Below are 23,000 nucleotides of genomic sequence, written 5' to 3'. Positions count from 1 at the left end.
TATCCCTATTCCATCTAGAAATAAGTGTTCACCCCGGGCCCTGTATCCACAGGAGCTAGCAATCTAATCCTACGCACACACATTAGGGACAGGTTCTCATTAAATCTAAGCTTACATTTGAAGTGATCAGACAAAATCCAGAGGACACGCCCCATGTGATATACAGTACAGACCACAAGTTTGGACACACCTTCTCATTCAAAGAGTTTTCTTTATTTTCATGACTATGAAAATTGTAGATTCACACTGAAGGCATCAAAACTATGAATTAACACATGTGGAATTATATAAATAACAAAAAAGTGTGAAACAACTGAAAATATGTCATATTCTATGTTCTTCAAAGTAGCCACCTTTTGCTTTGATTACTGCTTTGCACACTCTTGGCATTCTCTTCAAGAGGTAGTCACCTGAAATGGTCTTCCAACAGTCTTGAAGGAGTTCCCAGAGATGCTTAGCACTTGTTGGCCCTTTTGCCTTCACTCTGCGGTCCAGCTCACCCCAAACCATCTCGATTGGGTTCAGGTCCGGTGACTGTGGAGGCCAGGTCATCTGGTGCAGCACCCCATCACTCTCCTTCATGGTCAAATAGCCCTTACTTTCAAAGTTTTCCCAATTTTTCAGACTGATTGACCTTAATTTCTTAAAGTCATGATGGCCACTCGTTTTTCTTTACTTAGCTGCTTTTTTCTTGCCATAATACAAATTCTAACAGTCTATTCAGTAGGACTATCAGCTGTGTATCCACCTGACTTCTCCACAACGCAACTGATGGTCCCAACCCCATTTATAAGGCAAGAAATCCCACTTATTAAACCTGACAGGGCACACCTGTGAAGTGAAAACCATTTCAGGTGACTACCTCTTGAAGCTCATTAAGAGAATGCCAAGAGTGTGCAAAGCAGTAATCAAAGCAAAAGGTGGCTACTTTGAAGAACCTAGAATATGACATCTTTTCAGTTGTTTCACACTTTTTTGTTATGTATATAATTCCACATGTGTTAATTCATAGTTTTGATGCCTTCAGTCTGAATCTACAATTTTCATAGTCATGAAAATAAAGAAAACTCTTTAAATGAGAAGGTATGTCCAAACTTTTGGTCTGTACTGTATCTACTTTCTTTCAGGACTTTCTTCATTCTTCTTTTTGACCATTTACACTACAGTCCTGTGTCTAATTTATTTGCACACTCTATGGACTGGTGTTTGTGCCTTGAAATGCAGTTTTGTACCCGTCCCCATGGTCAGCTGTCCCACCCAGCTCAGGCATCCCACACTAGGTACCGATTAGTTCTGGGTAATGTTTAGGATGGTCTTTAAAGAGGACCTGTCCCCTCTCCTGACATGTCTGTTTGAGGAACTACCTGCAACCCCCCCATGTAATAACAATTCCGGAGCATCTATTCCAGGGGTGGCCAACCCATGGCTCGCGAGCCACATGCGGCTGTTTGCCTATTCAAGTGCAGCTCTAGCGGTGGAGCTGGGGAGCAGTTAGGCCGGCGCACTCTCCACCTCATGAACAGATCTCCTCTCCTGATCAGGCACCTTTGCAGCTCCAGAACGCTCTCCATTAAGTCCTGACGCACACAGTGTCAGAATGTAGTACGTGGAGACCCGGACTATGACCTGACGTTTTGCGCATCAGGTCACAGTGGAGAGTGCATCGGACGTGCAGAGTAGTGGTGCCTGATCAGGAGAGGTAGGGGATTTTTTTTTTTTATTATAGGACTGAGTATGGGGGTATGATCTGAGCATAGGAGGGGATCTCAGCTGAGCATGGGGGGGGGGGTCTGATCTGAGTTTCGGGGATCTGAGCTGAGCATGAGGGATCTGATCTGAGCATGGGGGGGCTGATGTGAGCATAGGGTGGTTCTGATCTGAGCATGGGGGGTCAGATCTGAGCATGGGGGGGAGATCTGAGCATGGGGGGGGGGAGATCTGAGCATGGGGGGGAGATCTGAGCATGGGGGGGGAGATCTGAGCATGGGGGGGAGATCTGAGCATGGGGGGGGAGATCTGAGCATGGGGGGGGAGATCTGAGCATGGGGGGGATCTGAGCATGGGGGGGGATCTGAGCATGGAGGGGGGGGAGATCTGAGCACGGGGGGGGGGGGATCTGAGCATGGGGTGTCCGACATTGGGAGTCTGATTTGTGCTGTATGATCTGAGCATCGAGGGTCTGATCTGGAGGTCTGATGAGGATTGGGGGTCTGATTTAGAAGTCTGATCTGGAGGTCTGATGAGGATTGGGGGTCTGATTTAGAAGTCTGATCTGGAGATCTGATGAGGATTGGGGGTCTGATTTAGAAGTCTGATCTGGAGATCTGATGAGGATTGGGGGTCTGATTTAGAAGTCTGATCTGGAGATCTGATGAGGATTGGGGGTCTGATTTAGAAGTCTGATCTGGAGATCTGATGAGGATTGGGGGTCTGATTTAGGAGTCTGATCTGATGAATATTTTTTTCTTATTTTTCTCCGCTAAAACCTACTTGCGTCTTTTAGGGCGAAAAATACTGTGACTCGTGTGGCTCCTGGTAGTCATCATCTTTTTTTTTTTTTTCGGGCTTTTTGTGTCTGTAAGGTTGGCCACCCCTGATTTATTCTTATGACTCTATGTTGTGCCATTCCTTTATTATTCCTCCTAGAAGTTATGAATGAATTACTAGCAGTTTGCAATGAAGGTCCAGATGGGTGTTACCAGTCGGTGGGTGTCCCTGTCCAGTCTGACCGTGGTAGTACCGATTGGTTTACTGACTGTTTAGGGACACACCCTCAACTGGTAATACGCAGCTGGACCTTCATTGCTGCTTCAATGGCGTTTCACTAGGGCCATTGTACTGTGCTCTCAGGCTTTGGCTTCTTGTGGGTTTGAATTTCGACCGTGGTTTTTATGGCAGTTGATATTGCCACTGTTCTGTGTGTCCTGGCTGCGGTTACTGGTGGGTGTGAATTAATGCCAATGTGATTTGTATCTCCCCTCAGTTATGCTATATATTTCCTGAGTTGTTACCTTGCTATGGATTTCCCGAGGTGTGTGTCCTGTCCCTGGGTTAGGATGTGCAGTTTTTAGATGCTGTTGGATATTTGCACGTTCTGTTTGTGACTGGATTCTGTGACTTTGGTTGGCTGTCTGACTTTATCTGTTGTCCTAGTTCTGTTTGTCATGGTCTTGAGTCTGTTCCCTGTGAGGTCTGAATTCTGTCCTAGTTCCAGTGGTCTTGTCCCTAAGCCTTTTCTATGGATCTTGCCTGTACGTGTATGAATTCTACCCAAGTTCTGTTTGCCATGCCCTTGTGTCCATTCCGTGAGTATCTGGATTCGGTCTTAGTTCTGTTTGCCAATGAATTCCCTAGATTTGGTCTGACCTGCCTTGCCAGTTTCTGTATCTGGATTTGCTTTGTTTGAACTTTGTCCTATGGTACTGTCTTGCTATGTTTCTGCTATGTCTGAACTGTTTCCTGAAGTCTGTTCTGTGGATTTTGCATGTTCTTTGCCTGTTTGTTCTCAGTCTGGTTCTGTCTACATCTTGCTTCTGCTTCCGATGCTTTGCGTTGGTCATTTTATCCTATTGTGTCAGCTGCCAGCCACACCAGGACTATTCTAAGATGTAGCAGTCTGGTGGTTTCCCTGCAGCGAAGTCAAGATCCCTGTATAGGGGTTAAAGGGTGAATCCTGGGGGACCGCCAGGATAATGGCCTCAGTTTTATCCCATTGTTAAACCGGTTAGTTGGCAAAGTGGTTCCACAACCATTGTCCGTAACAAATGCAGACTGCTGGCAATTGAATCATAACTTCTAGCAGTAATAATAGTGGAATGGCACAACATAGAGGGATAAGAACAGGTGCCCCAGAATTGTTATTACATGGGGAATGCAAGTAGTTTCTAAATCAGACATGTCAGGAGAGGTGACAGGTCATCTTTAATTTTAACCTTACACACCTAACCCAGGGGTGTAGCTATAGGGGGTGCAGAGATAGCAGTTGCAACCGGGCCCAGGAGCCTGAGGGGTCCCAAAGACCCTTGTGCTGCATAAGAAGACACCGGTATTATAGAAAGTGCATGCTGGTCAAGTGACACCTCTGGCTGGAAGGAAGGGGTTAGCTCAAGAATTTGGCATGAGGGAGGTGCCATTTCAGCAGCATGAAGGCTATGTGCTCCTCTGCCCCTGGCCACAAAGCACTGAGGAAAGGAGGCCCGAGCTGAACTCTTGCACCAGGGCCCATGAGCCTTTAGCTATGCCCCTGACCTAACCCAAAACTCTCTCCTGATATGTATGTATTATACCACCATAGTCCAAGCTCGCTGAACCATGCCTAGCTGAAACAGTCTAAGCCTTAAAGGTGATGTCCAGGTTTTGGCACGTTTCATGCCCAGCCTGATGTAAAATTCACACTGACCTGCTCCCACGCTGCTGTGTTCCGGGTCCCTTGTTCACTTCTGCAGTCTTCCAGTCCCTGTCTGAAAACTTCCGGATGGACAGGGTCACTTGCGCTTCTGCAGCCAATGACTGGCCTCAGCAGTGACATGTTCCCACGCGACACATGCATGGTTTCAAGTCACGACTGAGACCACTAATTGGCTGCAATGGCATACGTGACCCGGAAGTTGGCAGAAGTCCAGTAAAAGAGCCAGAGATCCGGAACAGAGTGGCGGGGAGCAGGCGAGCATGGATTATAGACATCAAAATTTAAAACATGCAAATATCTGGAAAACCCCTTTAAGCGAATCATAGTTCTAACAAGCGTAACCAACCATTTTTGGCTATTACAGGCCAAACACGTACAGATGTTACCCATGGAAAGACACAGCCTCACATGTACTTTGCTCAGACAGTGAAGATGTAAGTAAGACTCTAACAACATCTTATGTCTTAGGCATGTCCTGCCCTATGACTCCGACGGACGGCACCGTATAGGTCACTCTTTCGTCATACGCTGTGTGCACAGGGCTATGAACACGTTCCATTATTTTTGGGGACAACTCGTATACCTACTCTGGACGATAGCCTGACCACCCCATAATCTACATCCAAGCTTTTCTTCAAGCCCTCGCATCTTATAGTGCGCCACATTACAGCCTGATCACTCGCACACACGTCACTTATCAGGACATCCATGAGATGGCGAGAAGGACATTGTCCACGCCAGCTGCCTGTAGGTAATGCAGTAATATGATAAGAAGAGGGAATAATTGGTGTGCGAGCACTTACAGCCGCTCCAGCTCCTTCATGTCATCAAACGCTCCGCGCTCCACGCTGCTAATCTGATTCTCCATCAGCTGCCTGGGAGAGAAAACAGAAGACACCTTTAATTCCTGCTGCCATAACACATTTTATAAATGTCCTCCTTCCCAGACGGATTGTGGTCACCATCTAGATAAACAGAGGATTTCAGTCATAACTCTCACCCGGCTCAGGACTGACGGGGGGCACTGTGGGGGGCAGAACAGCTTCAGCATCACAAAGCCCTCCCAAGCTTTCCATCATGAAATGCAATATTCATTTTACATTGTATACAAATAATGATGTAGTAATATAAAAAAGTATGTGAACCGATGACAGAGAGTGGCCCCAAGAGCTAGCGGTCCCGACCCATGTTCACATCTTTGTCGGAGTTGAAGAATCTGCCATTTTTCACCGTATAAACAGAGCTGCATGCGTCACTATGGCGGACTCCATTATAAGTCAATAGGGTCCGTCGGGTGCCTTTGGTGTCCATAAATCTGGAGTATTTTGGTTTCCAGTTTAAACTGAAGGAAAAAATCCAGCTGTGAACAGTCTATTGCCAACCACCCAGAAGACTTTTTTCCTGTGTCCGTGAAAATAAATACACTTTTTTTTTAGGCTGGTGGTACTTGAGTAGATTATTTTGGTGGTAATTATCATTTTACAGCTCACAGTAACTATATATTGCACTATAGATATGGGATTACTTATAATCTTTATCACTTATTCCAAATCGGTCCATAAAAAGTGTTGGCCGTCTATGATTTTGGGATAAATTGTCCAGAAAAAATTCTGGTTGGCAACCCAGACTCCATATTTCTGGGATACCTCCATAATATGAAATCCTGTGGAACGTGACAAAATGTGGCAGAAAAAAACCCTTGCATGAGACCAGAGACAGGCGGAGGAATGTCTCCGGTATCAGTACTAGTTCCAGTAGGACTCCCTAAAAGTCTATGGGTGGTCTATTATGGGTCCCTTCAACAGAGCCATAATACGGTCATGTACATGAATCCCTAATTGGTTACAAAACTGGATTTTCGGTATGTCAGCCTTGTACGGCGCAGTTGTGATGCGGCCGTCCTGCGTTCGCGTACCGTGCAGCCGAAAGGGTCGCAGTGGGCTCTAATGAAACTAATAAAGTCTGCACTGTTAAGTGGGTCTAGATTGTTAATGGTCACGCGGTAAAGAAGGTGCCGCATGGTCATTAACAATCTAGACCCACTGAACAGAGCGTTCTTCAGTAGTTTAATTAGAGCCCACTGTGGCCCTTTCGGCTGCGCGGTACCGGAACGCAGGGCGGCCGCATCACAACCGCGCCGTCTGGTCGTACTCTTACAAGGCTGATATACAGAGAATCCAGTTTTGTAACTGTGTTACGACACAATGTGTTCTCCAGGGTGTAACACAGGGATATCCCATAACAGGAAGATGTGTGACCTGTGAAACCAGGACCTTGACCCAAAGAACCTGTAAGTGCAGGGGGTGCTGAAAGTAATATGCCTACTAACCCCAAGAGGAACGACACGCTGCTCCTCGCGCCGGTTTCCTTGCTTCACAAAAACTTCCCAGCTGTCTCAGAACTTGCTCAGTAAATGCTGGACAATTTGATTAACCTAAGATGCCGTAAATGCGCCATATGTCTGTCCATGCTTTCTGTAGGGCAGATCACCAGAAGATAGCCGGCGCTCAGACCCAAAGCGCACCCGCACGGGGCGGACACAGGACCACAGCGTAATGAATAAATCCCAGCGAGTGCTTGTAATCTTCAATTCATCTGTTCTTTATTTCATCTCCTATAATACATGATTCATGGACGCGTTTCGGCCCGTCCAGCCTTCGTTAGGTGCTGCCGAAGGCCGGACGGGCCGAAACGCGTTCATGAATCATGCATTATAGGAGATGAAATAAAGAACAGATGAATTGAAGATTACAAGCACTCGCTGGGATTTATTCTATATTCCGTAGGGTAGAGGCATGCCTCGTAGGAAGAGCTGGAGAACCATCATGTATGTCCTCACACGTCATCCACTCTTCCAGAAAACCGCCATGTAAGGGATGGAGAGGACTGTGGTTTTACATTCCTTGTGTGTGGTAACATAGCATTGACACCGTGGGGTAGGGGTGACAATCTCTGGGGACGTGAAGACGGGGGACATTGCAAGACGCTAAACGCTGTAAAGAACAGTCTGGTATTCGCTCCCCGGAGACCCACGCCGTATTATTAGCCGCCCGGACAATGTGCAGACAATTTATTCCAACAACTGACGGGAAGCACGTTTAGCCATCTGCATTATATTACCTCCATACATGGATACTTTGTATCACGTCGTTATCCATGTAATTACCCAGAGATGACATTGTCAATAATAGACTGTTACAGGAGGATTCCCATGTTACCCAACCATCTCCAGGATGATCCTCTGTCCCACCAGTTGAGGTGGTTGCTGGTGGAGAAGGAATGGACCGGTGGCCGTGCATGTGTATGACGCTCTCCATTCACTTCTATGGGAAACAGGCAAGCTCAACTGCTCCCAAGCAACTAGTCTAAAAGTATAGTCTCATTAGACATGTATGGGCGTGCCACTTAGAGGGGGTGTCCCATGAAAAATATCCTACACCTTTAAAACTAGCACCTGGATCTGAATATTTTTGTAACTGCATACAAATTATACCTCCTGAATAAAATGTATCTGTATAGCGCCACTTGTGGTTCATTCTTTTCCTTATTTCGCTGTCCATCTCAGCAACATTGCTGAGGTGGTCACACATGCTCAGTTCTACCCTTCAACTGCCGCCACGTGGGCTGTGACAGAGCTGCAGCAGAAAGGACATGCCCCCTGAGCTGTGATAGGGAGAGAGCTGCAGTGGAAAGGCCGCACCCCCTGAGCTGTGACAAGGAGAGAGAGCTGCAGTGGAAAGGCCGCACCCCCTGAGCTGTGACAAGGAGAGACCTGCAGAAAAAAGAGGGCACTCCCCCTGAGCTGTGACAAGGAGAGAGAGCTGCAGTGGAAAGGCCGCACCCCCTGAGCTGTGACAAGGAGAGAGAGCTGCAGTGGAAAGGCCGCACCCCCTGAGCTGTGACAAGGAGAGAGAGCTGCAGTGGAAAGGCCGCACCCCCTGAGCTGTGACAAGGAGAGACCTGCAGAAAAAAGAGGGCACTCCCCCTGAGCTGTGACAGGGAGAGGGAGTTGCAGACGAAAAGACATACCCCCTGAACTGTGATAGGAAGAGAGCTACAAGAAAAAATACACACTCCCATTGCTGTGATATGGAGAGAGCTGCAGCAGAAAGGACACACCTGTGAGCTATGACAGGGAGAGAGCTGCAGCAGAAAGGACATGCACCCTGAGCTGTGATAGGGAGAGAGCTGCAGTGGGAAGGCCACACTCCCTGAGCTGTGACAGGGAGAGAGAGCTGCAGAAGAACAGACATAGAGTACCCCCTGAACTGTGACAGGGAGAAAGCTGCTGCAGAAAGGACATGCACCCTGAGCTGTGATAGGAAGAGAGCTGCAGGAAAAAGACATACTCCCTTTGCTGTGATATGGAGAGAGCTGCAGCAGAAAGGACACACCTGTGAGCTGTGACAGGGAGAGAGCTGCATCAGAACGAACACTGCGCCCTGAGCTGTGATAGGGAGAGAGCTGCAGAAGAAAGGCCACACTCCCTGAGCTGCCAGCTGGAAATACATTGAGCAGGGAAATCTGTGACTTCATGTGAGGTCCAGGGCTGGTTCTAGCTTTGGTAGAAAGAGGTTGTCATGTCCTATATGATGTCTGATTTTTTTTTTTTTTAGATTAATCCTGGGATAACCCCTTTAAGGACCAGCAAGTCTGGGAATGCTTCCAAGGAACTAGAGTAGAAGTCCAGTGGCGATGGATAAAAACATCTAATATTATATTTCTTCATGCTAAAAATGGCAAACAGCTGGCCCCACAGACTGTTTTCTTAGAAGAATTCCTTGGCTTCTTGGTCCTTAAGTGGTCTGAGCACCTACTGACGGACAGACCCCAGAGTGTGAGCCGTGCCCATACTGTTATTATATAGTGAACCTGATTGTTGAACTCCTTTCATCACTCCCTTAGAAGTAAATGGAGAGAGAGGCGCACACGTATCGCATATTCTGTACCTAAGGCGAGAATACCCCCTTTAAAGAGAGTGACCAGCATAAAGCATTAAAGGGGCGTTACCACCTTATAGAGTGACGGTATGTCGGAAGACGTGGCCATCACGGTCTGACTAGGAGAGCCTGACCTCTGGGACGCCCACAATCTGTGTTTAGCACTACGTCCACGGCACAGCAGAGCCCGGGCCACCCACAGTGCACAGGAACTGCAGCACATCTCCATTCAAGTGAATGGGGTCGGTTGCAGCACCCTGCGTGCAGGGAAACTTAGAAGGGTATAGAGCGGGCATGCTCAACCTGCGGCCCTCCAGCTGTTGTAAAACTACAACTCCCACAATGCCCTGCTGTAGGCTGTTCGGGCATGCTGGGAGTTGTAGTTTTGCAACAGCTGGAGGGCCGCAGGTTAAGCATGCCTGGTATAGAGTGTTAAATCAGCTCCGCGGCTCCTTTAATTTCAGTATCGGTCCAACCCCCATCGATCATAAAATAACGGTCTTGGAGATCTGCCATTATTTTACACGATGGGATTATTCCTTATAAATTCCCACTATCCCTGCAGACGTGTGAGAAAATGCCTCTCCTGCAGACAGACTCCTTTTGTGCCTCCTGAAGTTGGAGGTCAATGGAAATCTCCAACACGGTGCTATTGACTTCAATGGTACTTTACTTTGACCATCTCCACTCTATCTGACCTTAGTAGTAGTAGTCACAAGGCATTGCATTACCTATCGGCATGAACGTCATATCTCCAGGTGAGAAGCTGTAGCCGGATCGGACCTTTAAGAGTTAAAAGTTTCATAGTTTGCAGTAAACTATGATACATTTTCCCAGTGATCGAATTATTAAATACTTAAAGTGTAACTGTCATTCTTTTTTTTATTTTTGGAATGTGTAGGCTCAGTAATACTGAACATTTTTGTAATATACTTTATTTACTGAAATCGTACATTTCTATTAGAAAAATAGCTCTGAAGTGGCCCATTCTGAGCCTTAGCAGCGCTCCTCTGTCTTCTGTTTACATAACACGGTCAGTGTCAGCAAGTCTCCACTGTTATGTAAACAGAAGACAGAGGAGCGATGCTAAGGCTCAAAATGGGCCACTTTAGAGCTATTTTTCTAATAGAAATGTACGATTTCAGTAATTAAATTATATTACAAAAATGTTTAGTATTACTGAGCCTACACATTCAAAAAATAAAAAAAAGAATGATAGTTACACTTTAAATATTTAATAATTCGATCTCTGGGAACTATGAAACTATTAACTCTTAAAGGTCCGATCCGGCTACAGCTTCTCACCTGGAGATATGACATTCATGCCGATAGGTGAGGCAATGCCTTGTGACTACTTCAAGGTCAGATAGAGTGGAGATGGTCAAAGTAAAGTACCATTGAAGTCAATAGCACCGTGTTGGAAATTTCCATTGACCTCCAAATTTCCATTGAGCTCCAATGTGTGATTTCAGTAATTAAAGTATAATACAAAAATGGTCAGTATCACTGCCCCTAAACATTACAAAAATAATAAAAAGAACGACAGTTACGCTTTAAGATGCGTCAGAACCATGACAATGTATGTAATGAATGGAAAGACCAGGTCCTTACAAGACTCGGAGCTGCTTGAGTCCAGAGAAGTCATTCTTCATGATGCGCGATATGTTGTTCCCATTCAGTTCTCTGCAGAAACAAAAAAAACGTAAGAAATATTATAAAACCGTCTTCTTCCACAGGATCTCCGCTATGAACACTGAAGAATTACAGGATCAATACTAAGAGGTCTTGGGCTACTTTCACATCCGCGTTTTTATTTCCGGTATTGAGATCCGTCAGAGGATCTCAAAACTGGAGGAAACGCTTCAGTTTTGTCCCTATTCATTGTCAATGGGGACAAAACTGAACGCATTGCACCAGAATGCATTCTGTTCCGTCTGGTTGCGTTCCCATGCCAGACATGAAACCGCTTCAAGCTGCGTTTTTGTGTGCGTCATGGGATACTGATCAAAATGGATCTGGCATGAAACACAATGTAAGTCAATGGTGCCAGATCAATTTTTTTCAGACACAAAAAAAAACGGATCTGGCGCCCATTGACTTAGAATGGATTTAGTGCTGGATCAGTCATGGCTATTTTAGAGATAATACAACCGGATCCGTTCTGAACAGCAGCAGGCGGTTGTATTATTGACCGGATGCATTTTTTGCAGATCGCTGCTGGATCCAGCTAAAACGCAGATGTGAAAGTCGCCTAAGCTCTGAAGGCAGCCATCGAAGGCTGGGGGGGGGGGGGGGGGACGACGACACTGGACCGTGTGAAGACATTAACTGTGTGTTCACCTTTTATAGTGAGGGAAGCTCCAAAATGAGCCCCAGATACACAAGGAAACACATCTTTAGGGCTCATTCACACGGCCGTTGCCCTTCCGTTGCTGTATTACGGCCCGCATGCGGCGGGTCCGCAATAAACGGGGCACCGGCCGTGTGCATTAAATGGGTCCGCAAATCCGGAGAGGCGGTGCGGAACGGAACTCCACGGAAACATTACGGAGTGCTTCCTGGGGTTCCGTTCCGTGCCTGCGCAGCGCAAAAAGACAGAACTTGCTCTATCTTTTTGCGGAATGGACGGATCGCGAATCCCATTCAAGTGAATGGGTCCGAGATCAGCATGCGGCTGGCCCACAGCACGGGCACGGAGAAGCAACGTTCGTGTGAACAAGCCCTTAGTCTTACCTTACATTACACTAAACCTGATTTACCATCCATATTATACTCCAGAGCTGCATTCACTATACTGCAGCTTGCTTTTGGAAACAGGTTTGTCAATAGCCACATCCCTAGTAGCGTGGATGAGCATCTACTGTATATTACAGAGGGGTATTCAGCTTTCCCTACAGCAGATTACTGGACACAGCCTGGTGTAATGATTACAGCACTCAGAGGGCAAGTAACCTGAACAAGCTGGAAATTAGATAGAGGAGAATGCTGGGTGATTTCAGCTCTGCAGGATTTTGAATACAGATCAGAACTATAACACGGGCTGTAACGTAGGATCAGTACAGGATAAGTAATGTATGTACACAGTGACTGCACCAGCAGAATAGTGAGTGCAGCTCTGGAGTATAACACAGGATGTAACTCAGGATCAGTACAGGATAAGTAATGTATGTACATAGTGACTGCACCAGCAGAATAGTAAGTGCAGCTCTGGAGTATAATACAGAATGTAACTCAGGATCAGTACAGGATAAGTAATGTAATGTATGTACACAGTGACTGAACCAGCAGAATAGTGAGTGCAGCTCTGGAGTATAATACAGGATGTAACATAGGATCAGTACAGGATAAGTAATGTAATGTATGTACACAGTGACTGCACCAGCAGAATAGTGAGTGCAGCTCTGGAGTATAATACAGGATGTAACTCAGGATCAGTACAGGATAAGTAATGTAATGTATGTACACAGTGACTGAACCAGCAGAACAGTGAGTGCAGCTCTGGAGTATAATACAGGATGTAACTCAGGATCAGTACAGGATAAGTAATGTAATGTATGTACACAGTGACTGCACCAGCAGAATGGTGAGTGCAGCTCTGGAGTATAATACAGGATGTAACTCAGGATCTGTACAGGATAAGTAATGTAATGTATGTACACAGTGACTCCACCAGCAGAATAGTGAGTGCAGCTCTGAAGTATAATACAGGATGTAACTCAGGATCAGTACAGGATAAGTAATGTATGTACACAGTGACTCCACCAGCAGAATAGTGAGTGCAGCTCTGGAGTATAATACAGGTTGTAACGTAGGATCAGTACAGGATAAGTAATGTAATGTATGTACACAGTGACTGCTCCAGCAGAATAGTGAGTGCAGCTCTGGAGTATAATACAGGATGTAACTCAGGATCAGTACAGGATAAGTAATGTATGTACACAGTGACTCCACCAGCAGAATAGTGAGTGCAGCTCTGGAGTATAATACAGGATGTAACTCAGGATCAGTATAGGATAAGTAATGTAATGTATATACACAGTGACTGCACCAGCAGAACAGTGAGTGCAGCTCTGGAGTATAATACAGGATGTAACTCAGGATCAGCACAGGATAAGTAATGTATGTACACAGTGACTCCACCAGCAGAATAGTGAGTGCAGCTCTGGAGTATAATACAGGATGTAACTCAGGATCAGTATAGGATAAGTAATGTAATGTATATACACAGTGACTGCACCAGCAGAACAGTGAGTGCAGCTCTGGAGTATAATACAGGATGTAACTCAGGATCAGTACAGGATAAGTAATGTATGTACACAGTGACTCCACCAGCAGAATAGTGAGTGCAGCTCTGGAGTATAATACAGGATAAGTAATGTCGGTACAAAGTTCCTCAACTTTTTATGTAGATTAATTCAATATGTAAATGTAAATGGTCTTAAGGGTAAGCAGATGCTTTGACTTAGCAGAACCACTAATACCACACTCTAGTACACACAGCTGCTGTACATACAAGAATTACTACTGTATCATATTTTGTATATCACGAGGACGCGTCCAGTATCCCCAGTCAGATCCCACATAAGCACCACATTCAGGTCAGGTTTCAGAGGTGAAAGGTCAGAGGCAGCAGACTATGACAGACAATTACAGGGGATCAAGTAATTCAAACATCCCAAGTATTTCAATAAGACGCTGCATTTATCTTTCAGCTCTTCAATGCTCCCATGATAACGGATCCTTCGTTACGATGACGCGCGGTGCACTGAAGTCCATGGGTTAAGTGCATCACAAAAAGGTTGGAGTTTGTAAAGTTCACTGTTTCACAACAAATGGAGCCATTTTCTGGGAGCGCGCCAATCACAATCTCAACATTTATAAACTAATTATATGCAAAAAACGTTGACACACAGGCCAATGTGACTTTTTTCCTTTATCACAGGCTCCATCGTAATTTTTAGGGCTCTCGCACACGACCGTATGTATTTTGCGGTCTGCAAAACACGGATCCGCAAAAAAGAATAAAAAAATGATGACATCCGTGTTGCATCCGTTTTTTTTTTCTTTTTTCTTTTTGCGGATCCATGGTAACAATGCCTGTCCTTGTCCACAAAACTGACAAGAATAGGACATGTTCTATTTTTTTGTGGAACGGACACGCAGACGTACGGACACAGAATGCACACGGGTCATTTCAGTTTTTTTTTTTCAAGCTCCATTCAAATGAATGGTTTTGCATACGGACCTTTAAAAAAACAGAATGGACCATGGAATAAAAATACGTTTGTGTGCATGAGCCCTTAGGTGTATTATTGCTCAATACAACTGCCAAGTTGCATGGCGCCATTATAGGGTAGGCACAGACGTCTATGGGTCCACGCGGTACCACTCGATGCCTCCTTTTTCAGACACAGGCATATGGAGGTTTTTTTCTGACCCATAGACAGTTCTCTCAGTGTGCCACTATAAGGTGCCCAGAAATGACATATCCATATTCCCATGTTCCTATATCTCCTCATTGCTGAGAAAAATGATGATTTATATATATGCAAATGAGCCTCTAGGAGCAACGGGGGCGTTGCCATTACACCTAGAGGCTCTGCTCTCTCTGCAAATGGTGCGCTCTCTACACTTTGATTGACAGGGCCAGGCAGGTGTGATGACGTTTACCCTTTTCCACTGCAGGACCTTGTCAAAGTGCAGAGGGTGCGGCGGCAATTGCAGGGAGAGCAGAGCCTCTAGGTGCAATGGCAACGCCCCTGTTGCTCCTAGAGGCTTTTTTGCATATATTACAACTTTATTTTTCTCAGCAACGCGGGCACATATGAACATGGGACCAACACAGATGCCTTCAGCTGCCAAGTGCACACGTAACAGGTCAGCCAGTGTCATAGGTACAAAACTGCTGACAGATGCCCTTTACAGTCAGCCATGCGTGCTGATTTTGCTGAGACTGGTCGGTTATCTAATGCTTATCAGGATTTCCTGATTCTCTTCTACTGCTTTTGATCGGGCAGCTGGATTCTAACATGCCCGATCCTTATGTTCTCCAGGCGAGGGGTTAGACCACCATGACGGCATCTTACTCCCCTCTCCCCATTCAGAACACATGCATGCTTGGTTGTATGAATATATATGGGGGGAGGGGTATCAGGATTCGCCCAAACAAGCATTCGGCTGTCGGCTATGTAAACTGTACGGCCGCTTTATTTGCACTGTTATTCTCCTTCCGATAATTTTAGAAGTACGGTACATAACCCAGATGTTGACTGCACTGCCCAGACTACTTATTACCAGAGATTAGGAAGGACGCCGGATGTATACAGTCCTGACAAACGGATCTGATTTATTGAAACTGACAGTCGTATGTGGATAAATGCCACGTTTGACCACGTCAAACTGGAGAGCTGAAACAATGACTCACGTCCCGGATTCAGGCGTCTCCCAGTCACTTATCAGCCTCCGTAAAAAAATAAATAAAATACAAATATTCTTAGTGAGGGAAAGTTTGGGAAAGTCCTACAAACACAGTAGCTTAATAAACCACAAATAAAATAAACATTCCCATAATACAAGCAGAGAAAAGCGAACTGTAAAAGAGATTTAGGAGAGTAATACCAACCAGAAGAGAGAACACCACGCTGCGCGGCCGCGGGGGACGGAAATCTCATATCATTGTCAAGCACATTTGGAACAAAGCAAAAGACGGGCACAAAATCATGTAAAACGTAAAAGTCGTGGCGACCGTCTGTATTCCTACTGAATTCACTTTACACAGTTCCACTTCCGGGTCCGCAATGCCGATACCGAAAAAAATTGAATAGGCAAATTCTATTAGGTGTCGGCGATGTGCGGTCCGCAAAATGCAGAACGCACATTGCCGCCGGTGTCTGTGTTTTGCGGATCTGCAAAACACACACGGATGTGTGAATAGACCCTAAAAGGTTAAAGGGGTTTTCCAGGTGCAAAATATTGATAATCTATCCTCGGGATATGTCATCAATAAGTGATCGGTGGGGGTCCGACTCCTATCACACCCGCCGATCAGCTGTTTGAAAAGGCAGAGGCGCTCAGGCATGCACTGTGGCCTCGTGGCTTATGTGCAGCTCAGTCCAATCTAATTGAATAGGTCTGGGCTGCAATACCAAGCATAGCCACTGTGCAATGTATGGCGCTGTGATTGGCGGGCTGTGATGAGGCCACAGCGTCTTCAAATAACCAAATGCCTCAAGTCAGACCACCACCCATCAGCTATTGATCAACTATCCTGAGGACAGGCTAGCCATATGAAACTTCTGGAAAACTTCTTTAAGGGGGTTGTCTCGCCTTAGACATTGATGACATATCACTAGGATATGCTACTAATGTCACATAAGTGCAGCTCCCTGAAGTGGGAGCAGCACCTATCGCTCCAACAGAGTCACCAAAGTGAACGAGAGCACCAACCCCACCCCTCTCCCGAGCGCTGGCTAGGCTGTTTCTGTCCGTCCCATTGAAGTGAACAGAGTTGGTGGCCGTGCTCGTGTGGTGCGCTCTCTATCCATTTCCGTAACTCCCATTGAAGTGAATGGAGGGCACGCCGCGCTTGTGCGGTGCGCTATCCTTCACTTTTGGGGGCCCATTCTAGAGACAGGTGCAAGTCCCAGAGGTGACCTATCTGACAATGGCGGCACATCCTTGCGATATACTACCAAGGTGAGAGGTGACACAACCCCTTTAAGTAACTTCGTAAACGCATTACATTTCTTACTGTCGCTGAGTTACAATTAGGGTACACTTAGATGTGTTGCACGAATTTCAGGAAACCAGTTCCATTCATATAAGGCCTAGTTCACATGAACGTATGGCCTTTATAGTTTTTTGAGGTCCGTTTTTCACGGATCCGTTGTTACGTTTTTGAGTTCCGTTGTGTTTCCATTTCCGTTTTTCCGTATGCCATGTACAGTATACAGTAATTACATAGAAAAAATTGGGCTGGGCATAACATTTTCAATAGATGGTTCCGCAAAAACGGATACGAAAGACATACGGATGCATTTCCGTATGTGTTCAGTTTTTTTTGCGGACCCATTGACTTGAACGGAGCCACGGAACGTGATTTGCGGGCAATAATAGGACATGTTTTATCTTTTAACGGAAAAAACGGAAACGGAATGCTCACGGAACACATTCAGTTTTTAATGCGGAACCATTGAAATGACTGTATATGGAACACAAAAAAACGGCCCATACACTCGCAAAAAAAAAACGTTCGTGTGGACTAGGCCCAACAGAGGTTTTTTTTAGGAAAGGGGGGCACATAGATTTCTGTGAGCTCCATTCAGACGAAAAGGAATAGCACAGAAATCTTGTCATATGCGAATAGACCCTTACACTCCAGAGCTGCATTCACAATTCTGCTGGTTGGAAGTGGAAACAGTCAGCAATTTCACTGCCAGGTCCCGAACGCCTTCGCTGAGCTCCCATAATGCAGTGGGGCAGTTCCTCGGGCGAATCCAAAAAGAAAGCAATGTGCAGATACTGAGCTAGCAAGGGATGCTGGGAGATTTCAGCTCTGTCCAGTGGGACTATGTGATGGGACTAAGGCAGAAAACCAGTTGCGGATCTCGTGTCAAACTTGATAATAAGTCGCGTTCTCGTGGACGGCTGTTGCTCAGCCCTCAAGATGGCGGCCCGGCGGCCCGTAAACACCATGCTGGCACTTTTTACAAGGGCATCTTAAACTAAATGCAGACCCATCTAAATGCGGTGTGTTAAATATTGCCATGCGGCACAGAGGGCCCTTGTATAAAAGTAGAAGCTCATGTAATTTAGATCAAAGCTGACCTCAGGAGAGATCTCCAGGTTTATGGGACTATTCATAGGTCAGCTCCCCTTATGCCTCAACCACAATAAATTACATTAGACACAAGCCCGGGAACGTAAAACTCAATCACACACCTTTAACTCGCTCGCTGCCGGCGACTCTTCCCCCAAGTGGCCTCGGGACCTTTAGGCTACAAAGTCTTGGAAACAAGGGGCAATCTCTTCGTACAGTACAATCGTCTACACAGAGAGCGCCGAGCACCATGTTTTTCTTATGTCTCCCAGCAAAATTAGTAAAGGAAGCTCCAATTTCCTCACATAAGGAATTGCAAATATAATACGAACCTCACAATTACTGTATGTTACTGGGACCAGTTCGCGCCTCCGGTAATGGAGTTAGGTTCCAGCTGAAAGACCCGGTAGACTATCTGGAAATGGACTTTTAGAAGTTTGGGGCACAAGGATCAGAAGATTTATCAACCGATTTGCAGCTATTTTCTTTAGCACAAGTGGCGCCCCGTGGCCGTATTACGGACCGCATTTGTGGATCACGGATGCAGACCCATTCACTTCAATGGCTCTGAAAATCCGGAGAATGGTGCGGAATGGAAGCACGGAACGGAACCCTACGTAAGCACTACGGACATGTTACGCAAAAAGATAGAACATGTCCTATGTTTTTGCGGAACGGGCAGATCGCGGACCCATTAAAGTGAATGGGTCCGCGATTCGCGGTGGGTGTTTGTGCATTGCGGCCCGCAATTTGCAAGAAGCCTAAGGAAGTCACAATTATCGGTGATAAAATTTGGACTTGGGGCTTCGTCAACAACTTGTCTTGTTTCAGACTTGAGCCTATGTGCACGAAATTTACATTTAAAGGGGTATTCCCATCTAGGACAATCATGGCAGATCAATAGGATACGCCAATAACGTCAGACAGGCGTGGGTACCATCTTCCATCCGAAAAACCTGGCGCCAAAGTGAATGGAAAGCAAGCCACGCATGTGTGCAGCCGTACCTCCACTCGCCGCTGTGGGACATCTGAATATAGAGAGCACTGGCTCGGCCATTTTCATACATCCCATAGCAAAGAATGGTGGGGTGGTCCAGCATGTGTGACTTCCTCTCCATTCACTGCCTATGGGACTTCCGAAAATAGAGGTCCCATAGCAGTGAATGGAAAGCAAGCCGCGAATATGCAGCCTCACCTCCACTCACTGCTGTGGGACATCTGAAAATAACAGAGCGCTGGCTTGGCTATTTCCAGAAATCCCATAGCAGTGAATGGAGGGGTGATCCAGTATGTGTGACTTACTCTCCCCTGCTACGGGACTTCCGAAAATATAAATCCCGTAGCATTGAATACAGAGGATACAGCGCATGTGCAGTGCACTGTCCATTCACTGTAAAGCCCCTTTCTTGAGAAAGGTGCAGGCCCCAAAAGCAGGGGTGCACCTCGCCTTTCTGCTGCCTGAAATTTCCTAACCTAACCCCTTTGCCACAATGAAAGCGCTCATTGCCCATGGCCCTACCGCTGCGCCCCTTTTGCCCCTACCTGGCGGTGCCAGAGGACATCGCCTCATTGGTGGTGCCCCTCTGTCCAAAAGGTAGGATCGGTACCTATTGGACAAGTCACTGGGGTCTGTCAGCATCCAATGTACTTAGGAATCGTCACCAATACAAGTCGTCCTTTATAAAGGGAAGCCAGTGTGTACGCGGCCTGAATTAAAGGGGTATGCCCATCTTATGAAGTAATGCCACCACACCATCTAACCCTGAGAATGAAGAGACCGCAGTGTTTATTCAGAGCTGTGGCCCCTTCGCTGTTTTTTTTTTTTCTAGCAAAGGGCCCCGGGCATTTTCTGTACAGGGAACTGGAGCACAGCTCTGGGGCCGAGTGACCAGGGGCCGCTGTGTAGGGGACACAGCCATTAATCAGCACTGCAGCCAATTCACTCTCTGGATCGGAGTGGTTGCCAGAGGGCACCCCGACCACCCTAAAGTGATGCCGTATCCCAGCAATGTGCCATCACTTTATGAGATGGGAATACCTCTTTAATGACACCATCAATAAATGTTTCCCGGTCGAATGGACGTGTCCATATAGAAGATAAACCGCGCGTCAGTAAAGAAGTGACGCATCTCGTCAAATGCTCATGGACAACGCAGACGGAGGCCCCCCATGCGAGAAATATGTAGGATATCAAGTCATCCTGATGTAACCCTATAGGACAAGAAGAAGTTCCACAAATCTCCCTGCGACTGCGAAGATCCACAGAAGGAGAATAATGGGACTGTAAGATCTTCTTACACAAATGACACTTTATCTCTGCATTGTTCTCTCCTTCCTTCCATGCACAGGTTGTAATTCTGCTGCAAACATAGAACTGGAGAAATGCTGCCGTCAAGGCTTTCCTACAGCCAGGGCTTATACTGTGTGATCACATCTCCATGTATACACATAACAGATCATATAATAATATACAAGAGGTCTGACCCTATAAGAAGTTGTACAGTTACCTTCCTAAGTCAAGCATTTGCATGAAGTCCTATATGAAACCCCAGCTCTGCTACATCTGCACTCGGTCCATGTACAAAGGGCTCCTTTACAGATACAGATCAGGTTGTTACAATTTGCTGCACTTGTTGTTTCCATATGGAATCCGTCTTTGTTCAGTATTCGGACACACAATGTCAGTTTTTTTTAAATCAGTATTTGTTCCCTTTTTTTTCTTTAAAGGATTCACTGTTTTTCTTATGTTACTGAAATGTAGAATTCCGCAAATATGCCCAGCATTTTTTATTGGCTATAAACAATAGGATACAGATCTGTTGGAACATGTGTATTGAATAGGACGCCGAGCGCGTAAAAAAACAGGCAAATAGCAAAAACAGGAATGGAAATAAAACCATGTAAAGAGGAGCCGTCACCTCCCCCGACTTGTCTGTTTTAGCAACTACTGGCATTCTCCATGTTCTAACAATTCTTATGGCTCTATCCTGCGCCATTCTTTATTATTCCTACTAGACGTTCAGCAATGAATTACTAGCAGTTTGCAATGAAGGTCCAGCAGGGTGTTACCAGTTGGGGGGTGGTCCCTGCACAGTCTGACATTGGAAGCAGTGACTTATATATGTCCCCCTCCCCCCCCCCAAACTGGTAACACCCAGGCAGACCTTTATTGAGGACTGCAGGCAATTCACGTGTAGACTTCTAGTAGGAATAATAGAGGGAAAGTACAAAATAGAGTCAGAAGAAGAGATGTTCCAGAATTAGGCTCCATTTACACGTCCGCAACCTGTTTTGCGGATACACGGAGCCACGGATCCGCAAAAAACTGAAAGCGGCAATGTGCATTCCGCATTTTGCGGACCGCACATTGCCGGCACTAATAGAATATGCCTGTTCTTGTCTGCAATTGCGGACAAGAATAGGACATGTTCTATTTTTTTGCGGAAACGGAAACACGGATGCGGAAGTGCGGATCCGCAAATGTGGATGTGGACAGCACATTCCGGCCCCATTGAAAATGAATGGGTCTGCACCCGTTCCGCAAAATTTCAGAACAGATGCGGATCCATTTTGCGGACGTGTGAATGGAGCCTTATTATTACATGGGGAATCAAAATCTTTACTGAAACATACATGTCAGGAGGGAGGGGGGGCGGTTTCTCTTTAATTATATGGGTAATTAATAAAAAACGGAATTAATACAGATGTGTAATATGCAGGGTGAATGAGCCCTAATACTACAGACTGCCATTGGAACTACAACTCCCAGTGGGTCCTGATGTCTGCAGGCCATAGGTTTTTGTAAATTTCAGACCACTGGGGGACACTCACACGGACAAATTATGCAAAAGGTTTTTGTTTTATCACGGCGATAGTGTCCGCTTTTCCACGTCTTTACCATTGCTATCTCCTCAGAGCAGATGCCTGGCCGGTGTGACGGGGCAGAGAGAGACACCCTGCATAATGCATGGAAAGTCTGCAATTAAAACGAATGGAAATTCCATGTCAGGTGACACGCGAGGTGGAAAAAGGCAGATTCCCAGATTAAGGCCTCATTCACATTTCCATTTTTCACTGACGTGAGCATTTTCCACGGACGGCACACGTACCCATTGATTTTAATGTGTCAGCTCACACGTCAGTATTTTTTTTACGGACCATGGGTCAGTGAAAAAAAAAATCACGGAGACATGCACTACTTTGGTCCATGATGTGGACCAAACACGTCCATTGTAAATCACAGACACAACACGGATGGCATCCGTGTTGCGTCAGTTTTTTCACTGACCGCTGATAGGAGACGTTTTGGAAATTAATTTTCAGCTGAGCAGCGTCCGTAGAAAATGGATAACACACGGAGGGTAAAAAACAGACACACGGACCAAACACGGATCCTTCATGGACATCTTCACGGATGTAAGGCGTACAGATTTTTTCACGGACGTGAAAGGGACGCGGAAATGTGAACGAGACTAATACAAAAAAAGAGAAAGCAGTACAGACATAAAGAGGGTGTCTGCAATGCGGACTCATCAGGTCAGGGGCACAGCAGGGAAACCCTTTCTGTGTAAGGGCAGGAGTCATGTACAAGGATCCGGCAGGAAGGGAGGATGTTATATTCTATATACATTAAATTTAAAAGCCCTCGTATTCTTGAAGGTTTTTTTGGGGACTATTCTCAGATAGGTCATCAATATCATGATCTGTGGGGGTCTGACTCCCAGCGCCCCCCACTAATCAGAGGAATGAGTAGGTTAGTGCCTTTGCGCAGCTCACTTCCTCGGGGGGTTTGGACAACAGTTTAATGTGTATGGGGGGCTCCTGACTCACCCCC

General features: G+C 46.1%; 1 protein-coding gene across 1 annotated transcript in view; it reads right to left on the bottom strand.

Annotated features, from left to right (window-relative positions):
- The window catches only part of LOC122942270 (slit homolog 1 protein-like), a gene marked incomplete at its 3' end in the record, with an annotated part of 74,743 nt that overhangs the window by 1,466 nt on the left and 50,277 nt on the right, over positions 1-23,000 (bottom strand). Inside the window, exons 2-3 of the mRNA XM_044299774.1 lie at positions 10,960-11,031; positions 5,212-5,283 (exon numbers count right to left, since the gene is read on the bottom strand). Coding sequence (XP_044155709.1) covers positions 5,212-5,283; positions 10,960-11,031 — 144 coding nt within the window. The remainder of the gene's footprint in view (positions 1-5,211; positions 5,284-10,959; positions 11,032-23,000) is intronic.

The sequence above is a fragment of the Bufo gargarizans genome, chromosome 6, assembly GCF_014858855.1.
Source record: "Bufo gargarizans isolate SCDJY-AF-19 chromosome 6, ASM1485885v1, whole genome shotgun sequence".
Taxonomy (NCBI): domain Eukaryota; kingdom Metazoa; phylum Chordata; class Amphibia; order Anura; family Bufonidae; genus Bufo; species Bufo gargarizans.
This window is presented reverse-complemented; position numbering and strand designations above follow the sequence as displayed.